The sequence below is a fragment of the Ceratotherium simum genome, chromosome 24, assembly GCF_057802395.1.
Source record: "Ceratotherium simum simum isolate JZ-2026a chromosome 24, ASM5780239v1, whole genome shotgun sequence".
Lineage (NCBI taxonomy): Eukaryota > Metazoa > Chordata > Mammalia > Perissodactyla > Rhinocerotidae > Ceratotherium > Ceratotherium simum.
In genome coordinates this window covers 23,298,501-23,321,888 of record NC_141923.1, presented here as the reverse complement: position 1 = coordinate 23,321,888, position 23,388 = coordinate 23,298,501, and the positions used below count along the sequence as shown (strand labels likewise).

The 23,388-nt window shown below is 35.9% G+C and overlaps 1 protein-coding gene across 11 annotated transcripts in view; it reads right to left on the bottom strand.

Moving 5' to 3' along the window:
• The window catches only part of CEP128 (centrosomal protein 128), a 405,817-nt gene that overhangs the window by 280,558 nt on the left and 101,871 nt on the right, over positions 1–23,388 (bottom strand). For all 11 annotated transcript variants that reach the window (XM_087448103.1, XM_087448098.1, XM_087448101.1 and 8 more), the window contains 2 exons: positions 22,166–22,298; positions 14,989–15,140 (listed from right to left, as the gene is read on the bottom strand). In XM_087448103.1, coding sequence (XP_087304229.1) covers positions 14,989–15,140; positions 22,166–22,298 — 285 coding nt within the window. The remainder of the gene's footprint in view (positions 1–14,988; positions 15,141–22,165; positions 22,299–23,388) is intronic.

Genomic DNA, 23,388 nt, shown 5'->3' with positions numbered 1-23,388 from the left:
AGCTAGGGTTTTCTGAATAATATATATTTTAAATAAACATTTTCATCTACACTATTATGTACTTAATGTGGAAACTTGTAAGTGTAACGAGAAAACAGCTAGACTTTAATGATTCAAAAGTAACATACCTAGGGAGACTGTGGCATATCAAGGAAAGAGCTCAAATCCAAGCTCTGCCACTCTGTGACCTTAGAAGAACTGCTTACTGTCTGTGAACCAATGCAACTAATTTATTAAATGGACTTGATAACACCTCCATCTCAGAAGAATGATGACCTATAGGAGCTCATTTAGATAAAATGCCCATCAGAGTGACTGGCACATTTTAGGAACTCGACATTGATAAGTTTTTATTACTAACTGGAAATAATGCTAGAATTAGAGAGGTGATCCAGTGCCCACATTTTAGAGATGAGGAAATTGAGGCACAGGAAGATAAAGTGATCAATGCAAGATAAAGAAGGTAGTTTTCAAGGGAGAAAGGATCAGCCACAGGTCCCTAATATTCACCCTAATATTGACTCCACTTCACTATATTACTGACTTACATACTAGGCAAACAAGCTCTTTAATAATGATGTAAGTTTCCATGTTCCTTCCTGAGACAGGAGGAAATCCTGAATAAGAATTACACAATCTCTGATGCATAGATGTTTCTGGAACTTTTTTGAAACTGAGAGAGAAAAATTACAGGATAAGGTTCACTTGGGTTAAAACAAAACCAGGCATAGACTATTTATCCCCTTCTATGTTCAAGACACTGGCTAGGCACCGAGGAAGGTATTGTATGAGAAATACTGACTGGGGCAAATACAATCGAGCAGAAAGAAGGCGACATCAATGTTAGCTAGTAGAAACAGGAGTTAAGTTAGTAAATTCAAGAGAAACTACTCTGATCAGCAAGACCTCATAAAGAAAGAGACATAAAATACGGAGATAATGGGCAAACTAAAGTGAAGAAGAGAAAAACTTGGGTCACTGGTGGAAAGGAGATGAGCATTCTTGACCAACAACACCATGGGCAAGAGCCACAGAGTGGGCCACCGGTGGCTGTTCACAAAGATAGTTCAAGAGGCCTAAAAAGAGATTGGAAAGTAAGATCAGAAATCAGGCTGAAGGGATGCTGAAATCCAGTTTAAGCTTTCAAAGGTTTTTCAGCAAGGGAATAACATGATCTGATACACGCTTGAGAAAGATGAATCACCAAAGGGCATTTTGCTAACACTAGGATATTAAAATATTATGGCAACATTAAAAATAATTGAAGATCATCCTTTTAAAGCAGGAATGGACTTTTAGAACCTATTCTTTTCTCATCTGAATGCAATTTCAGTAATCAAACTCAATGGAGCTGGCTTATCATAGGTAAGAGCCAAGTGTGGCATTTAAGAGACTAGAAAAGAAAAAAAAAAATCACTTTGTCTTTCTGAAGAAAATACAGGTATGCTTCCATTCAGTCTAATAAACATTCATTGCACTTAGCAACAACCACGCTGCTGAAACACGAAGATGAAGAAGATGGCATGGTTCTACAGTCTACTGTTCTGAAGAACCACACGGCTTAGTTGGGGAAACAGACACAAAACAGTTATTTTTAATAAAAGTGATATATACAAGCAATTCTTTCTTCTCTATTTCAAATTTTGCCTCTCTTCCCAATTTATGCTGCCTAATCTATGCTGACATTTCATTCCATAGTGTCTATATCTGATTATATCATGTTTTCAACAATGATTCTGTGTCCAAAAGAAAAGAGCCCTGAGCTGACACCATTCAGGTGGTGGCTAAGGGAACAAAAAGAAGATAATTCAACAGCTGCTACTGAAAGAGAGAAAGAGAGGGAGGGATGGGGAAGAGAGAGACAGAAAGAGAGATATAAAATGAATGCTCATGCCAGCCAACCCCACAACTCAAACAACAACCAACACCATTTAGGCAAGAGTGTGCCTAGCACTCCTGCCTTCTGTTGCCCTTTATTGCCTTCTTTCATGATCAAAGTGCCCTTAACATTGGTGTTGGTGGCAGAAAGGGGGTTGAAAGGAGAATGAGGAAGAGGGAAAAAATTAACAAGAGAATCCAATCAACAAGACACCTCTCCTAAATATTCACAAATAAAGTCTTTTGCAGACATCAAAATAATCTGATTGTGCAATGTTTGAAAATTAGGGGCAAGTCAAATGAAAATAAAATCATTTGTAAAGCCTCTATTTACTAATGAAAAAGTAGTGGAGAGAAAAAAGCCACTTGTTCAATTTGTTCAATTTTCCCAAACAGTTTGATAATATCTGAGAAAGTCCCTTTTAAATTCTAGGATAGTACTGGAAGTCCTAGCCAGAGCAATCAGGCAAGAGAAAGAAATAAAAGGGATCCAAATTGGAAAGGAAGAAGTGAAACTGTCACTATTTGCAGATGACATGATTTTATATATAGAAAACCCTAAAGAATCCACCAGAAAACTTTTAGAAGTAATAAACCAATATGGTAAAGTTACAGGATACAAAATCAACATACAAAAATCAGTTGCATTTCTACACACTAACAACGAAGTAGCAGAAAGAGAAATTAAGAATACCATCCCATTTACAATTGCAACAAAAAGAATAAAATACCTAGGAATAAACTTAACCAAAGAGGTGAAAGAGCTGTACATGGAAAACTATAAAACATTGCTGAAAGAAATTGAAGAAGACACAAAGAAATGGAAAGATATTCCGTGCTCTTGGATTGGAAGAATTAACATACTTAAGATGTCCATACTTCCTAAAGCCATCTATAGATTCAATGTAATCCCTATCAAAGTTCCAACAACACTCTTCACAGAAATAGAACAAAGAATCCTAAAATTTATATGGAACAACAAAAGACCCCAAATAGCAAAAGGAATCCTGAGAAAAAAGAACAAAGCTGGAGGTATCACACTCCCTGATTTCAAATATATACTACAAAGCTATAGTAACCAAAACAGCATGGTACTGGCACAAAAACAGACACACAGATCAATGGAATAGAATCGAAAGCCCAGAAATAAACCCACACATCTATGGACAGCTAATCTCTGACAAAGGAGCCAAGTGCACACAACGGAGAAAAGAAAGTCTCTTCAACAAATGGTGTTGGGAAAACTGGACAGCCACAAGCAAAAAAATGAAAGTAGACCCTTACCTTATACCATACACAAAAATTAACTCCAAATGGATTAAAGACTTGAATGTAAGAGCTGAAACTATGAAACTTCTAGAAGAAAACATAGGCAGTTGTTAAGAGAGGTTTGGGGATTTGATCGGAGACGTAAAAGACACTTTCCACTCCAAACAAATGGACCGAAGGTATATTTTATTATATAGAGGATAGTAAAGGCGACAGTCTGCAAACAGATCCAAATAGGTCAAATATTAAGAGGGAAAAAAAACATCAGCCCGACTGGAAAGGGAAAACACCCACATCGGCTGAAGAGAAATGACACAAATCAACCGGAAAGAAAAACACCAGGTTGACCGAAAAGAGAACACATCAAATCAATTACTTCATATCAAATCAATTACTTCACATCAAATCAGTTACTCACAACATCCACGCCCCACTGCCGGGAGAGCCCTGTCAATCGACGTGGCTGGGCAAGGATCACACGTCCTGGGCAAGGTGTCCCTTCCACAGGTGGAACTCTCACCGGGGCTCAGTTTCCAGCAGTTTTTATACCATCAGTAATTTTCAGAGTAAGCAATTACAGAGTTTGCAGAGCAAGCATTTAGTGTTTCCATGCACAAATGGTTATCAGTGGCGTACATGCACTGAGCCCCCTGGCTAACGTCCCAGCCCAGTAATTGTGTACGTGCATTGTTCTCTTTGGTTATCGTCTCAGCCCGGCACAGATGGCCAGTCCATTCCGGGCTACGACGCTCCAAGAGCCTTGAAATGTTACAACTTGCAACTCTCTCCGTGGGAGAAAGGCCAGTTCCCGGGAAAAGGCCAGTTCCCACCACAAAGAAAGCAGCTTCGTATTTCTTTTTGTGCTGGTGGCTGTAGGTCAATGGAGCGGCCAAACATGGCTGTACTCATGTCAAGACAGCAGTACACTCTTTGACATCGGTCTTAGCAACATATTTTCAAGCACCATGTCTGACCGGGCAAGAGAAACAATAGAAAAAATAAAAAAATGGGACTACATCAAACTAAAAAGCTTCTGCACAGCAAAGGAAACCATCAACAAAACGAAAAGACAACCTAACAATTGGGAGAAGATATTTGCAAACCATACATCTGATAAGGGCTTAATCTCCAAAATATAGAAAGAACTGATGCATCTCAACAAGAAAAAAACTAACAACCCAATTAAAAAATAGGCAAAAGACCTGAACAGACATTTCTCCAAAGAAGATATACAGATGGCCAACAGACACATGAAAAGATGTTCAAAATCATTAACTATCAGGGAAATGCAAATCAAAACTACAATGAGATATCACCTCACGCCCGTCAGAATGGCTATAATTGACAAGACAGGAAACAACATGTGTTAGAGAGGATGTGGAGAGAAGGGAACTCTCATACACTGCTGGTGGGAGTGCAAACTGGTGCAGCCACTATGGAAAACAGTATGGAGATTCCTCAAAAAATCAAGGATAGAACTACCATATGATCCAGCTATTCCACTGCTGGGTATTTATCCAAAGAACTTGAAGACACCATTGCATAAAGATACATGCACCCCTGTGTTCATTGCAGCGTTATTCACAATAGCCAAGACTTGGAAGCAACCTAAGCGCCCATCAAGGGAGGAATGGATAAAGAAGATGTGGTATATATACACAGTGGAATACTACTCAGCCATAAGAAACGATGAAATCCAGCCATTTGTGACAACACGGATGGACATTGAGGGTGTTATGCAGAGTGAAATAGGTCAGAGGGAGAAGGTCAAATACCGTATGATTTCCTTCATTAAGTAGTAGATAACAACAACAATAAACAAATACACAGAGACAGAGATTGGATTGGTGGTTACCAGAGGGGAAGTGGGGAGGGAGGAGGGCGAAAGGGATAATTCGGCACAGGTGTGTGGTGATGGGTTGTAATTAGTATTTTTGGGTGGTGAACATGATGTAATCTATGCAGAAATAGAAGTATAATGATGTACACCTGAAATTTATACAATGTTATAAACCAATGTTACTGCAATAAACAAAAAATTAAAAAAATAATAAAAATAAAAATAAATTCTATGACAAAAATTATTAATTATAAATTTTTATTTTAATATTTACAATAGCTAGCCTATCAGTTTTAGATAGATCAAATGTATGATTCAAAGTTGTAGGTACACACACACTTTTTAGCATACCAGAGTAAACATGTACACTGTAAAATTATGTGGATGTTTGTAGTATACTCATTTTACCAAAAATAAAGAGTAAATTTAAATTTTAAAGACTAAGAGTTTTTTATATCTTGGCATTGATGACAAGTTCATTTTAAGCATAAGTGCTTTGGTTAAAAATCCTTGGTTGGAAACACAATTCTTAATTACAATATTTCTCATATAAAAACACACAACCACAATAGAATGGTCTGTTTTCCAACACAGTTTCTAGAAATCCAGTATAGTGAAAAGCAGCAACTGTCTGAATGTATCAAAATGATACACTGAAACAAAAATGATGTTCAAAGCATAGGCATATAAAGCTTGGCTCTTATAAGGTCAAAAACAGGGACAGTAAAGCTAACAAACAGCAAACAAGCCTCAGGTAGAACACCATTTAAAACAGAATTCAATTAATCATCGTTAATACTGATTCTGTGAACAAAGATTAGACTAATTCCAGCCCACAATATGACTTCCTTAAAGCAGGGACAAGATGACATACCAACTGAAGAAAACAGGGACATTAGATCCAAAATGAGATGTAAATACTCCAGTGAGGAAGATGACTAACTCAACTACAGGAAAAAATACTAAAATTTTATTTATATTTTTTGTATTCATTGAAATTAAACTCTTTTCCAGCATGTTAGAACATTTTAGTTTCCATGTGACCAGTTAATTGCTTTTATAGATGATTTAGTTTTAACGGAACTAAAATGGACAGGAAGCTTTCCTAAAAAAAAAAGAAAAATCCCTGCAAAGAAACTACTGATTGACTATAACACTGCTAATGCATGGATATGTATTTGTAAATGTAATATTAGGATTAACATGAATTCAACTAGCTTTCTCTGAGAGCAGACTATGGACACAAGGCTAGGCTCAAGGGCTATGAAAAATACAAGGCAATATGTTTCTCAACTAAAAGAAAACCTGATTACTAGCACTGTTGAGTATGACCCAATCACAGTCAGCCCCTATACCCACCTCCTATTCCATGGAAGCTGTATGATGCTCAGCGCTCCCTTGAGCTAGGTTTGGGGGGCAAATTAGATACAATGTAGAGAGATTTAGAATGCGGAAGTGAGGTAGGGACCATATACCTGCCAATTTGGCTTTTAGCTGCTGGCCAGCAAGGTCATAGAGACATAATTTATTTTGTTTTGTAGCGAATCTCCCCATTAGAAGCCTAGGCAGGGCCATGTCAGCCAATATTATAAACAACTATTGCATAAAATACCTAGAGCAGTTCTATTTCCCACACTAAACCCTAACTGATGTTAAAAGTTTTGCCTTTACTGGGTAAACAAAAGAACTAACAGATTTAATAGGATTTCACCTGAAATTCTCGGATTCTCAATTAAGCCATACCTCACCTCTATCGGGAAATTAGTTTGACATATTCTTGCATGTCTTGATGAACTCATTCATTTTGGTATAATTTAGGTGTTTTATGAACTGATACTGAGAGGACAACTAATCAATTTCCCACAGTCAAGAGAACTAAGGCAAGTCTCTTTGAATAAAGAACTCAAATCAATCAAAACAAGTTGTGGTTGCCCCGAAATACACCTACCTGCAACTAAATCAGGCCATCATCGGGATCATACTATTTAAAACTTTTTTCTAAAGTCATGATTGGTTGAAATTAGAATATATACTTAAGATCTATGAGTTAATTTTTTTTAACTCAAGCAAAACATATATTAATAATCTTTAAAAACTGATTCAAACCCTGAACGAGTTAGGGATGAGCCACATAAAACATCAGGGGCCATTGTAGTAACTACGTCACAAATATTCTTCCTTTAAAAATATAACCTTCTGTCTTTTCTATCACACTAATTTTGACCACATATACCATTATCATTTTCTTTTTGCCAAATGAAGCAGAGATACACAAAGGACATTAATTCCAAATAATAGCTTCCTCAGTCTTTCTCAGTGATTAAAAATAATTATTTCTCCATAAATCCTATGAGAACATATCTGCTTCATACGACTACAGTTTCCTTGTACTTTTTAATGAAACATGATACTAAGCTTAAGTACAGAAAATAACGTTAAATTAATTAAATACCTTCATCTCTTTGTGAAGAAATAAAATATTAACTTCTGTTTCATTAGCCATGATGTTCACTACACAGAATATTTTAAATACACATTTCTTCAGAGTGTTTAACTTAAAACACAAGGGGGCATATAATTAACATCTAGGCCCCAGCAACACACTAGGGAAATTCTGACCCTGGCACACATATCTCAAAGTACATTTGTGTTTTCTTAATTTTTCTCACACTCTATTAGACAGATAACTTTCACCCTGCAACTCTGATGTTAAACTAAAGTAGGCACTTTGGGAGGAGAAAATTTGAATATAAGTAGGATAAAACTATTCTGCTTTAAGGAGATTGGTATTTGGGACCGGTTTTGATTGAGGCAGAACAACCTGTGGTTACACATTTGCTATGAAATGCAATAGGCTAAAGCAGGTATCAATAAAAGACGCACACCTGTGTCTTACCAAGACTGATGTGGCAGCTGAGAGGACTAAGATAAATTACACAGTTCAACCAAAGAAATATTATTTTATTTCTAATTACATGACATATAGTGAGGAGGAGAAACTAAACATAACCTAGCACAATATTATTGCTTTACATCATTATAGAGCATTATGGTTTATTTGAAACAGATCAGACATATTATCTTACATGATACAATAACCTTGTATGCTTGGGAGAAATCAATTTTTCTATTTTTTATTTTAGACAGGAAGAGAAAAGAGAAGCTAAGGAAGGGTAAATGAGATAAGAGACCCCTATTTTCTTTTTTTGAAGTAAATATTGTTTCAAACAAAAATAATGATCCCTTGAGATGCTACCTCACATCCATTAGGATGGCTACTGTAAAAAAATAAAAAACAGAAAATAACAAGTGTTAACAAGCATGTGGAGAAATTGGAACCCTTGTGCACCACTCATGGTAATATAAAATGGTACAGCCTCTGTGGAAAACAGTATGGTGGTTCCTCAAAAGATTAAACACAGAATTAACATATGATCCAGCAATTCCACTTCTGGGTATGTATCCAAAAGAATTGGAAGAACGGTCTTGAAGAGATATTTGTACACCCAAGTTCATAGCAGCATTATTCACAATAGCTAAAACATGGAAGCAACCCAAGTGTCCATTAACTGATGGATGGATAAGCAAAATGTGGTATATACAAACAATGGAATATTATTCAGTCTTACAAAAGAAAGGAAATTTTGGAATATGCTACAACATGGATGAACCTTGAGGACATTATGCTAAGTGGAATAAACCAGTCACAAAAAGACAAATACTGTATGAGTCCACTTATATGAGGTACCTAGAGTAGTCAAAAACACAGAGACAAAAATAGAATGGTGGTTGCAGGGGGCTGAGGGGAGAGGAGAATGGGAAGTTATTATTCCATAGGTATAGTTTTGTTTTACAAGATGAAGAGTTATGGGGATAGATGATAGTGATGGTTGCACAACAATGTGAAAACATTTAATACCACTGAAATGTACACTGAAACATGGTTAAGATAGTAAATTCTATGTTATGTGTATTTTACCACATTTTAAAAAAAGAAAAATATTAATAATCCCTTTTTTGACTCCAGTAGACATAGAAACAGATGGCTTTAAGGAATGTTTCTTTAATCAGCTCCCCCATAAAGTCCAAGAACACCTACCCCCCATATAGCCACACCACATTCACACAAAGTAAAATCAGCGTGCTTTCTAATACCAATGAGAATCCAAGACATGGCTCCTAACCCAATTTAACACCATCCAATCATATTGCCATTTGTTAAGTTCTACCCATGTTTAAAGTAAAATTAAGTAATATTAAAAATTCAGTGCTCATTTCAAGTGCTCAATAGGTACATATGGCTAGCCGATATTGGACAGCACAGATATAAAACACCTCCATCACTGCTGAAAGTGCTCCTGCACAATGCTAACCCAGAGCAAACACTAATTCATATCAATATAATGACTTGGTACTCGTCGTAATTTTTCTTCTCCTTTGTATCTACAGGTAGAGCCCCTTTCTTGTGGCTAATGTTAATTATATATATTCTCTCTTTTTAATTTTAAAAATAAATTGCATAAATTTTACTTAAGAGTGCAAAAAACATTTTGGTTCTCAATAAAATGAAATACTTAGAAGAATATGTTTTGGGAGACAATATGTTTCGCAAATGAACATGACTCATTGCTTTTTTGTTTTTAATTTAGCTTTAAATGTCTGATCAAAGTTCACTTTGATATTTGGTTTTAATTGTTGTCTTAGCCGAAACACACACATTTTGTTAATGTTAACAATTTATCTGTAGATTGTGTTGGATTTTCATCAATTGGGAATAAAGAGAGTATTATTGATTCCTTTCCAAACAGATACCTTTCTTTCTCTTTTCAGTTCACCCATTGTCCTAGGTTCAGCCCTTTGGGTAGCCCAACTAAAAGTGTGGGATGTGTACCAGGGCTCTGCCTCTTCATGGGCCTAAGCTCTGCTCAGTTTGTGATCCAGAAGACACTGGAGGGGAAAAGTGGTGCCAATTGTCAGACCCATCCCTCTACGCTCCTCTCAACAGAATACTTGACCCCTCCTGTCCTCTTGCCCAGATAACTCCCTGATAACTTCAAACAGATTTTTAAAAATATGTCTTTTCTAGTTTTTCTCAGTAGGAGGTTTGTTCTGCAGCAAGCTAGACTACAAATAACCAAGGCAGAAACTGTTCTTCTTTAATCAAGATTGCCAAAAGTTTGCCTAATTTGTTCCTCTTCTCTAAGGAAGAGCAACCTATAGTCTAACATTTTACCATTATAAAGTTTTGCTGCCAATATTCGTTTTCTTTATAATCTAATCTGTGTATTAAAAATTAGTACTCAGGTAATACTTTATTTTACAACATGGACTTGGATAAAGAAGAAACTATTAAGACAAAAAAAAAGAAGTACAATAGAAAATTACAGCCAGGGTAATTAAGATCTCTAAGACCACAGGTCTCTAAGAAGGGTTTAAAAGTAGTATTGAAGAGAGCATTATTGCATAGCAAAGTCGCTAGCTTTATATAAGAAAAGCAAGAATCAAGAGTTTATCCCAAAAGCATAGTAAAAGGAACAATTTTCCTTCTGCTTCTACTGGACTAACCATCAAAAAAAAAGTTATTATTGATTATCATTCCTGTTCTCCACTACCTTCTCTTTTTTTAAAAGTAAATTCTGGCATTACAGTTCCAAGTTTCTGCTAATGAATAATCATGTCAGTTGTCACTCAATTATCACCTTCAGCATTTAATCTAAATTATGTACAGCACCTTGTTTTTTTCTTTCTTTGAAGTTCTTCAATGAATTTAAAAGTCAAATTTTTTTTTTCCAAGAAGAGTAAGTTGATGGAAGATGGAGGCTGAGATTAAATCAGGGGGAATCATTGATCAAGGATGCTTGGAATTCTTATGAATACAAATAGCCTATCAAGGTTAATGAGGTTCAACTCAAGTTTAGAAAGAAGAGCAAAATGCACTTAGTTATTTTCTATGCATATACAGATTTAAGGTCTTAGGTACAATTTGAAAGGTAAATTATGCAAACTCAAATATAGCTTCCCTTTGGGTTTTTTATAAGCTATTTTCACCGGCTTTCCCCAGTGTAAAACAACTGCTTAAAATATATATTCTGGATCAACAAAAACAAACGCAATTAGTGAGAAAGAGCAAAGGTCCCCTTGAATACTGACAACTCTTCCAGAAATTAATGTGCTTTTAAGGAATGACTGGACAACAAAAGTTAGCTTTAAAAAAAATCATGGGGCCGGCCCAGCGGCGCAAACGGTTAAGTGCGCGTGCTCCGCTGCAGCGGCCCAGGGTTCGCAGGTTAGGATCCCGGTCGTCCACCGACGCACCACTTGTCAAGCCATGCTGTGGCGACGTCCCATATAAAGTAGAGGAAGATGGCCACGGATGTTAGCCTAGGGCCAGTCTTCCTCAGCAAAAAAGAGGAGGATTGGCATCGGATGTGAGCTCAGGGCTGGTATTCTTCAAAAAAAAAAAAAATCATAAAAATGTTCTACAATATATTATTTCAGTCAACAAATATTAATTGAGTGTCTAATATGGGTAAGACATTGTCGGGGGTACAAAGGGATACAGAGCTAAGACCTGGTTCTTAACCTGTACTCCTTTATGATCTGAGAAGGATATAAGTCTTTAATTCATAAGTGGCTCCCAGAATGCCACAAGTTGGAATTATAACATCAATGCATCCTGGTAAATGGCCCAGAGCCAAATCTGTGCAGAGCAACATATCAGAAGAAAATGTAAACAGAAAGTTGAGCATCAGAGAGGAAGCAGAGGAGAAGATTGTTAGAAAGACAAAAGAAGCTAGTTCAATACACTCCAGGAATAAAGACACAATCTGCTGAAGTAAAGAGAATCTCTGGTTACAAGGACTCTGTTAAAGAGAGGTGCAGGGTGGGAGAACCTTACCATAGCCATGAACAAACAGTCCTTTAGACATCATTATTCTCTGATTCTGTGCGCACCAAGCAATTTTTGGGTTACTAATTCAGCTTGCCAAAACCTAGGCATACAAAATTAGGAGACTGGTGCCCTGCATAGGAGAATAGCATTTAAATATCTCTATAGGACTCCCACAGGGTAAATCAACGAATTGGCACTCTTTTATACACCACTCTCCTGTAAGTTTCATTGTTAGTATGAGCCAGTCTCCTGAGTCACATTAACTGTAGGACACAGAAAACCTAAGCTTCCAGATGTGAGGACAAGACCTTGAAACATGATGCCTTCACCAAGGTAAGGACATCAAGGTCAGATTTGCCTTGGTGACAGGGCAGCTTTCTTCTGCAGCCCCTTTCCTCCTTTACTTAACCCACTTTGAAATTTTAAAGAAATATACCCAGATTACTTTATGACAGTGTGAAAAAGGTGCCATAAGAACCTTAGTGATGTGGGCAAAGGGATGGTTCAGAAGGAAGGGTTATCACTTCCAACTGATATAATCCAAGAGGGCTCCAGGGAGGAAATGGTTTAGGATTTCCACAAAAAGAGGACATTACAGACAACATGAACAACTGGAACAAAGACAAAAAAGATGGAAATGACTAGAGAAGTTTAAGGAAAAAATGAGTTATTTGACAAGACTGTGCATGAGGTTCTGTAGGAGAGATATTAGAAAGTTGAAGCTAAAGAGAAAGATATTAATGATTGAACAAACCATAACAAATGTTCTTGAACATTCATTTATATGTATATTTGGTCTCTAAAAAGCAACTAAAGAAGACTAATCTCCATTTTTATAGAATGTATAAGGCAACACTCCATACTACCTAATATTTTATAAAAATAAAGCAGAGGCTAAATGCTTTTCAATTAAATTTCAATAAAATTCCCAACTGTTAGAGGTTATAACTAAGTGATCCATGGCCTATATCTCTCACAAAGTCCACACTAAGTAACATTTTGAGAATAGCTTGGGAATAAAGATATTCAAAGGGCCTCCACAAAGTATGAAAAATAAACAAGCCACAATCAGAAGTACCACTAAATCTAAAACAACTGATATAAATTTAATTAAGTTACTTTGCTGCTAAAAATAAGAAAACCTGGGGCCAGCCCAGTGGCGTAGTGCTTAAGTTCCCACACTCCGCTTTGGCAGCCTGGTGTTTGCAGATTTGGATCCCAGGCATGGACCTACATACCGCTCATCAAGCCATGCTGTGGTGGCATCCCATATACAAAACAGAGGAAGATTGACACAGATGTTAGCTCAGGGCTAATCTTCTTCAGCAAAAAGAGGAAGATTGGCAACAGATGTTAGCTCAGGGCCAATTTGCCTCACAAAAAAAAAAAAGAAAATGAGAAAAACAAAAATTGGTCAATGGTAATTTCTTCCAGGATGAATGTCTTTTTGTGATATCTTTTTCAACGGCAACTGGAAAAAAATCTTTCATCGTCCAAAAGAAATATGAATTAGACTTGAGACAAACTCAAAAAACTTTCTGCATCAATTTTAGAATGTCATCTGCATAGGAACAGGGAAACCTGCCAGGTTTTTATTCATTGCTATATTGCCAGCCCCTAGAACTGTGCCTGGGATGTAATAGACAGTCATTAAGTATTTGACATGTGAGTAAATGTTCAACCTCTCTCTCCAATTGTCTTTCACATCCAAACCTATACAACCAATTCAAATTAACCCAAGAGAATTCCAACTCCTCCCCTAACCCGTGTGAAAATGTAAAAGAACTATTAAGTTAGGACAAGGGGAAAGCCAGGATCTTTGAATGTGAGCATTACTAGATTATTATAAGTAATTTTTTCAATGCCTGTGTATTTGACAAATTTTTTCAATTTATTCCACAAGTGGTAAATGAAAAGAAACAATGGGAAGGAAGGAAGGGGTGGGGTGGAGGAGGAGGACAGACCGACATGTGGTCATAAACAGCCTGGCAAAGGGATTTTTCTACCTTTGATATTTATTAGCATAGTTTTTTTAAATACTTACCTTTGGCAAAATAATCATATTTTAGCACTTTTGTCAGCAGGATCAAGGGCTAAAATAATACCCATGAGGCAAAATTTAAAAGTCCTATATTTACAATATTCTGAGAACATTTCTGATAAGTATTTATTAAACATGCAGAGGGCTTTGTAAAGAGTATGTCAATATTTCATTATCTTTACAATCTGAATCTTGAACTAAATCTAAAATACATTTTCTGTTGACAGGCTGACAAGATGAAAGAGAAACTCAGGCTGCAGTAACATTAAATATTTCCTTTGGATTATATATAAAGTTAGATGCTTTTAACACCAATTTTCTACCTTTCGTTATAATTTAGGAGATTCTTCAAATGTGGCAACTTATCACAATTAGAACATAACTTCACTAATGAAAACAGATACAGAGGAGGACTGATACATATCTATTTCCAAATGTGTCATCTATGTTTGATCTAATTTGCATCATTATAATTGGAATTAAGCCATTTCCTTTTTATGAAGTTCTTTCCTTTGATTTTTCATATTTTCTCATAATTAACCCATCTGTGCTAGATAAAAGGCGGGCAGGAAATGGTAGCTGCCTAGTTACACACTTCATTCACAGTTACCACGTCATTCATGATTACTACACAACTCTAAATTAACGGAGGCATCACAACTCGACCACATGCGGAGCAGCTAGAGATTTGAAAACCTTTATGGTTCCAAAGAAGAAATATCAGTAATACCTTTTTGCTATACCTTCTGCCAGTTTCACCCCCAAAATCAATGATAATTCACTGTCCCTTCAGAGAAGAAAGGTCTCTTCTGTCTGTAGGAAGGGTTCAATTGCTACTAGAACAAAAACATTTCCAAGTTTCATGGATTCCTGGCTTTGAGGTCCAAATGAAAGAGAAATGAATCCATGGAAATTTCTATATATAATTAGTCATCTATACAATTTATATTATCTATACCCAAACTAGAGTTCATAAAATATTACAATCTTTATATTAAAATTTCATTAAGCAATTCTATGAAACAAAATGAAAGCCCTTTCAATACGGCTTAAAAATAGCAAAGTCACCTCTACTTGTGCTGCCAAATGTGCTTTCTCCTTGTCTTTTCGCTCCATGCACCGCTTCACCTCCTCTAACTCAGACGCCATGGCACTGAAGTTCAACTGCACTCTCAAATCTGACATCTGCTTCTCCAGATCCTCTTTTTCCTGCTCAACCCCTTGAAAGAGAAAATGTAAAGCTTTTGGTTGTTCTTTTATGCACAGGAGAATGTACTTTCAAAGGGTACAAAGCCTTGATGTTTTAATATTCCAGCTGCCATAATTCACTTATTAACACTGTCACTGAACAGACTTTTCACAATTTGCTAGTCTACTGTTTCAAGTCTCACACAGTTTTCTAAAATATATACATTACCGTGTTATCACATTATTCCATTTTGATATTAAAACTTATTTCAGGAAAATCCTACATTTTTTTCTTTAACTTTCCTTAAATCTCGATGTTACCACCAAACTCAAAAACAAAAATACTGAGAGAATTTTCAACTAAGCTACTCCAACTAAAGTTAATGAAATTCACACAATGAAATGCTTTTCTTGCAACATAAACAAATGATGCTATCAAATCTCTGATTGTGTATGACCACTAACCTATTAATTCTGATGATGACTACCTGAAATTACATCACTGAACAATATAAATTAACTTAGTATTTAATTCAACATGAAATACTTGGTCTATGATGCGAAGGGCACTGTAATACCATCTTCTTCAAAGATAAATAATACAAAAACCCTTTCTCTATGAGTTTGCACTTCAAGAATAAAAAGAAGACATATAAACAAAGTAGTTCCTTGAATCTAGGGCATCAAAAATTGGAATAGATACTATCAATTTAAAACTACTGTTTTTCCAGCAGTGTCCTTTCTTTTCTTGCCAGAAAAGAAAAGAAGGAAGGAAGGAAATAAGACCAAATCAAATTTATAGATCATTCATAAGACACATGCCAACTTCAGAAATATCAAAATGTTCAAAATTGTACATCTTGGGTGAAAGATACAGCAGCATTTTAATAGCATGATAAGAGCACTGATGGATACTATACAGATATTTCTGTATAATGGATATTATAGGATATTACAGATACAGTGATGAACTCTATCTTGGTGAGAAAGTGAGGTAGGAAGAATTGGGAACTAAGTTAGATTTAAAGAATGGATACAAAATTTCACCGAGCAAAGGAGAAGGAGTTGGGGTGATATTTTAGGGAAAGGAAACAGCATAAAGCACAGGAGTACAAAATTGGATTCACCATTCAGGTAACTGCACACACAGTAGCTCACACAGCTAACACACATGAGGGAAGGAAGAGGGAGAGTCATCAGAGAGTTTATGCATTGCTAGGGAGCTTAGAGATTATCCTACAGACCAGGAGTTAGCAAACATTTTCTGTAAAGGTTCAGATAGTAAATATTTTAGCCATATGATGTCCGTCACAACTACTCAACTCTGTCATTGTACTGCAAAAAGTAACCTAGACAGTGCATAAATGAACGGGAGTACCTGTATTCCAATAAAGTTTATTTACAAAAGTCTGTATTTGGCCCATGGGCCATACTTTGCTCACCCCTGCTAGGTCTCCAACCTGAAAATACACACATTTGTTTATGTGTAAATGTATTTATTCCTTTTATAAATATATGTATTCATTCATTTTTATAAATATATATTTTTTATTTTATAAATATACATATGCATGTGTATATAACATATATCTCCATAGTGTATATCTATCTATATATAGATATAGATATGTTTCATAACATATACATTAGTATATATATGTATAAAACAGTATGAATATATCTTATATAAAATATGGAGATATTAATACATATGAATATGTGTATAAATACATATACATAGATGTATATTTTATGAAACATGAATTATATTTGATATGGAGACATAATATTTTGGTATGTTTCATAATATAGTTACATATAAAATATTAGTATGGATACATATAAATATATAGATATAACACATATATACACATATAATGAAACATTTCACAAAATTAAAATACTTATAACATATAAAATATAAATAGTGTTACAAACACTCTCCTCCCACACCCAGAGGATTGTCTCATATGCTCCATTTTGAAGAATGCTTGTTACAAACTGATGGGTCAGTATAGGATAAGAGTTAAGGGCTCAAGTTTGGGGAGAAAAAGATTTGGGTCTGCAACTTCCCATAAACATGACCTTAGGCAAGGTATTTAATCTCTTTGTTCTTCAGTCTTTTTTTTTTTTTAATCATTAAAACAGAAACAAGAACAGTACCCTTCTCATAAAGCAGTTGTAAGAAGTAAAGGAGACAATGTAAAATAAGTAGCATAATGCCTTGTATGTAATAAGAACTCAATAAATTATAATGAGAGGTATAATCAAGAGAGCAACATGAATGGTTTGTGTCTTAGAAGGGAACTTTTAGTAGCAGTATAGAAGAGAGATTACAGAGGAACTAGAAAAAGACAAGTTAAGAGAGTAATACAGGGCCAGCCCCATGGCTTGGCGGTTAAGTGCACACGCTCCGCTGCTGGCGGCCCGGGTTCGGATCCCGGGCGTGCACCGACACACCGCTTCTCTGGCCATGCTGAGGCCACGTCCCACATACAGCAACTAGAAGGATGTGCAACTATGACATACAACTACCTACTGGGGCTTTGGGGAAAAAAAATAAATATATAAACATTTAAAAAAAAAAAAGGGTAGTACAGATGAGATGAGACATGGCTAAGCTGGGGTAGTGGGAATAAAAAGAGGATGGGGTGAATTCAAGAAATATCAGGATCTATAAATAGAGAGGATATTGGGACAAATTAGATGGAGAGAATAAGAAATAATTTCGGATGTTCTTTGTATTTTAGGCTTGGATATCTGGATAAAGGATGATGCCATCAATTGAGAGAGGAAATAAAAACAGGTTTTGAGGAAAGGATGAATTCAGTTGTAAACTGTTGACTGAGCATTCTGTGAAGAGCATACAGAGATGTCCAATGAGCTACTCCAACTGGAGGACTGAAGGTTAGGAAAGTGAGTGGAGCTCGATGTAGGGTTCATCACTTACAGATGATAGCTAACGTATAAGATTAAATAATAACCCCTAGGGAGAAGTACTAAGTGGGAAAAGCCATAAATAAGATTCAAGACAACACCATCATTTAAAAGACAAACTGTAAATAAAAAGATTCATATGCAAACAATGAAAACAACAGAGGCAGAAGAACCAGGAAAATGTAGGAGCACTGAAGTCAGTGGAAGAGTTCTGAGAAGGAAGAGGAAATAAACAGGGGTCAAGTAAGATAAGTAATGGCAAGATGGCTTTGAATTTGACGGAGGAGACCACTAGCAAACTAAGCAAAGTCAACTTTAGAAGCGCAGTGGAAATCATGTTGCAGTGGGTGGAGGAACAAACAGCAGCCAGAGTGTGACAATGATTGTGATTTCCTATGTAGAATTTTTTTAGTAATACTAGTATTCTATAAAGATGAAAACTCTACAATTGTTAAAAGAAGATGAAGTCCATTATTACCACATTCATAAGAGAACTTGCAGATTTTTTTAAAACCTGGTAAGTAGTTAAGAAAAGTAAGATTCTTCTAGTCCTCAAAAACTTACACCAAAATTAACTAGATTTTACGAGGCAACAAACATATAACAAATGTACCAGAGTCTTTTATGAAACAAAATGAGAGTTCCTATGTGCACCTTTATGAAAATTTAATGAATAATCTAATACCTTACGATTTTACTCTCAGAAATAAATTTTAAAATATTTGATGTCAAAATATATTCAAATTATAACATCACATAAAACTTAAGCAAACTTAGTGGCATGCAAATATATTGGAATAGGTATGTCAGAATTTGCCATCCAGTGAAGATTTTCTGGCAATGTGGAAATTCTAACTCAGACAACATATTGAGTTATGTGTGGGGAATCTGGAGAAATATTTACCTTCCCTGAATTTGACAGTGTATCAAATGCTTACAAGAGTTTCTCCAGTAATTTAGGCATTTGAGTAGGAAGCCTCATTACTGAAATAATTTACAAGCTGAACAATCTGGACTAGTCTATTAGAAACCATAATAAAATCTCAATATCACCATTTCTGTCATCCCTGAACTTTCAAAAAGAAATAAATCCAGAGTTATTAAATTCCACAACCTAAATCAACACCTCCACTTGAAAAGTATTCTTACAATTCTCAAACACAAAGCGTTCCTAATCCACATAAGAAAAAGCCAGTCATATGGTTCATGACCACTTCTGAGATGTGATCAATTTTTGCCACCATTATCCAGATAACAGAAAAGACAGGATCTTAATTTTAATTATTTGTATATACTGAAAATTGGGATAAGAGAAAGTGAAAAACATAGAGGTATTTCAAATTTAAGTGCAAGGACAAGTATACACACACACACATATTTACATATAGAAATAGGAAGCTGGAAAAAAATCCACTACTGGCTTTGCTGGCTCTTTCTGAGAGAAAGCCCTCGGAGATAAGCAGGTCTGACAATTGAAACGGGTTTAAAAAACAAAGCAGAGAAGACATTAAAATTTGATGCTAATATCAGCAACAAACAAGTGAAATTTGAAATTAAAAACATAATGCCATCTACATTAGCATCCAAAAAAATGAAATACTTAGGTATAAATCTAACAAAATCTATATGAAAAAAACTATTAAACTCTGACAAAAGAAATCAAAGATGAATGAAATAATTGGAGAGATATTCCATGTTCATGGATAGGAAGACTCGAGGTCAAAATATCAGTTCTTCCCAACCTAATCTATAAATGCAATCCCAATCAAAATCCCTGCAAGTTATTTTGTGGATATCGATAAACTGATTCTATAATTTTATTTATTTATTTATTTTTCCCCCAAAGCCCCAGTAGATAGTTGTATGTCATAGTTGCACATCCTTCTAGTTGCCGTATGTGGGACGCGGCCTCAGCATGGCTGGAGAAGCGGTGTGTCGGTGCGCACCCGGGATCCGAACCCGGGCCGCCAGCAGCAGAGTGCGCGCACTTAACCGCTAAGCCAAGGGGCCGGCCCAATAAACTAATTCTAAAGTTATTAGGAGAGGCAGAGGATCTAGGATAGTCAAAGTAATATTGAAGGAGAAGAACAAAGTTGGAGGACTGACACTATTCAACTTCAAGACTTACTACAAAGCTACGGTAATCAAAACGCTGTGGTGCTGGCAAAAAAATAAATACATCAATGGAACAGAATGTAGGGCTCAGAAATAGACCAACATAAAAATAGTCAACTGATCTTTGACAAAGGAGCAAAGGCAATACAATGGAGAAAAGACAGTTTTTCAACAAATGGTGCTGGAACAACTTGACACCCACATGCAAAAGATGAATCTAGACAAAGACCTTGCACCTTTCACAAAAATTAATTCAAAATGGATCACAGACCTAAATGTAAATGCAAAATTATAAAACTCTTAGAAGATAGGAGAAAATCTGGATAACCTTGAGTTTGTCAATAACTTTTTAAATACAACACCAAAGTCACAATCCATAAAAGAAAGAACTGATAAGCTGGACTTCATTAAAATTAAAAATTTCAGCTCTAAGAAAGACATTGTCAAGAAAATAAAAAGACAATCCACACACTGTGAGAAATTATTTGCAAAGACATATTTGATAAAAACCTATTATCCAAGAGTCTTAAGACTCTTGGATATAAGAGTCTTATACAAAAGACTCTTAAAACTCAAAATAAGAAAACCTGACTAAAAAATAGTTCAAAGACTTTGCTTAACAAATATCTCACCTCAGGGCCGGCCCCGTGGTGTAGTGGTTAAGTGCGTACACTCCACTGCTGGCGGCCCGGGTTCGGATCCCAGGCACGCACCGATGCACAACTTGTCAGGCCATGCTGCGGCGGCGTCCCACATAAAGTAGAGGAAGATGGGTACGCATGTTAGCCCAAGGCCAGTCTTCCTCAGCAAAAAAGAAGAGGATTGGCATGGATGTTAGCTCAGAGCTGATCTTCCTCACAAAAAAAAAAAAAAAACTCACCAAAGAAGATTAGACACATGGCAAATAAGCATACGAAAAGATGCTCCACATCATATGTTATCAGGGAAATGCAAATTAAAACAACAAGATACCACTACAAACCTATTAGAATGTCCAAAATCCAGAACACTGACAACAGCATATGCTGACAAGGATGGGGAACAACAGGAACTCTAATTCATTGCGGTGGGAATGAAAAATGATATAGCGACTTTGGAAGACAGTTTGGAAGATTCTTACAAAACTAAACATACTCTTACCACACTATCCAGCAACTGCACTCTTTGGTATTTAGGCAAAGGATATGATGCTATGTCCACACAAAAATTTGCACACAGATGTTTAGTTTATAGTAGCTTTATTCAACCGCCAAAACTTGGAAGCAACCAAGATGGCCTTCAGTAGGTGAATGAATAAATAAACTATAGGACATCCAGGCAATGGAATATTATTCAGTGCTTACAAAAAAAAAAGCTACCAAGCCCTGAAAAGACATGAAGAACCTTAAAGGCATATTACTAAGTGAAAGAAGCCAATCTGAAATGGCTACATACTATATGATTCCAACTATATGAGATTCTAGAAAAGGCAAAACTATGGGAACAGTAAAAAGGTAAGTGGTTGCCAGGAATTGGGAGGAGAGGAGAAACAGGTGGAGCATAGAGCACTTTTAGGGCAGTGAAACTACTCTATGACACTATAATGGTAGGTACACGTCATTATATATTTGTCCAATCCCATAGAATGCACAATACCAAGAGTGAATCCTAACGTAACATATTGACTTTGGATGATTATGATGTGTCAATGTAGATTCATCAGTTATAACAAATGTACCATTCTGGTGGGGGATGTTGATAACAGGGGAGGCTATTTTTGGTGGGAGCAGAGGGTATATGGGAAATCTCTGTACCTTCTGCTCAATATTGCTGTAAATATAAAACAAAAATAAAGTCTGTTTAAAAAAAGTTGGATGCTAAATGATGATGATCTTGTTGGGAAACCTGGTAGTAGATCAAGAAATAGACAGGATGACAAGAGCACAACATAAGGAAAGCAATTCTGAAAATGGGAAGTATTTAAGAAAGATTAAAAAACCCATACATTTACAAATCAGAACTATACCTCTCCTAAACCTCCAGTCATCTCCTTGTTCATCCTGATGGTTTGACTCTTGCTTGGAAATCTGAGATACTTGATGTTGTAAACCCTTTCGATCACCTTCTGCTTTCATAAGTTGTGTACGGAGTTCTTCTACCTAAATACATATAGTCAAAAATGAAAATTTTCTCAGTTTTAAAAGCAGGAAAAGAATAACCGAACTTACAAATTATTACAAAATATCCTTCTAGGGAAAAAGATTTTACTTCTAATGGGCTATTGTAAACACAAGTTGAAACCAAATTAGTCTTCTTGTTATGCCAAGCCCAGTGGAATAGTCTCTTGCTCCATTTCTTTACTCCTCCCATTCCTTCCACACAGAATAAATGTCTTTTCCCGTTCTCTGTGTCTATTATGACAAAGAATCTGCTCACATTTAAACAAAATCCCTTATTTTGACCTTAGTCGACTCTATTAACCCAAACCACCTTCAATTAAGTATTACATGTTTTTATATTTTTCACTTATTTTCTTTCATGTGAACATGGTGTATTGGTTGGTAAACTCAAGTGAAATGATCATGATTTAGCATGTCTTAATATCAAAGTACTGCTCAAAATAAATAAGCAACAAATGCTGCTGAATAAACTATAAACATCCTGAGGTCACGGACTATTTTATTCATCTTTGTATTTCTAGAGACTAGCAAATTGCCTAGCACATAGCAGGTATGTCTCCAATGACCATTACACAAGGAAGTAGTGGCAAAAAGACTCAGCTAAAGACACAATGACAACCTGAACACAGAAGTCTCTTACTTCAAAAAACGAGATTAGAAATTACAAGTCAGAGTCCCCCCAAAAAATCAGAATGGAATTGAATACAAATATAAACTTTCCAAGAAAGGAACTCTGAACTCTGCCAACATTAATTCCATTGGACGACTGGCTGCAGAAGAAAGCCAATGAACATTTTTAAAGGTTTTGTAAAACAGGTGCTATGGTGTATTTTCAGCACTGATTGTCAAAATCTAATACTCCTTCTGAACATCTATGATGCCTGACATCTTTGCCAACCTAGCATATTATGTAGTGAGTTATGTAACCCACACCTCAAAACAGAGGAAGGTGCAATTGCAGTTTATACTGAACTCAGGCAGAATGGCAGTTAGAAACTCACATGCCCTTATCCAATGTATGTAAGATGGCTATTTCGAGTTACTGAACTTTAAATATCAGAAGCACCAA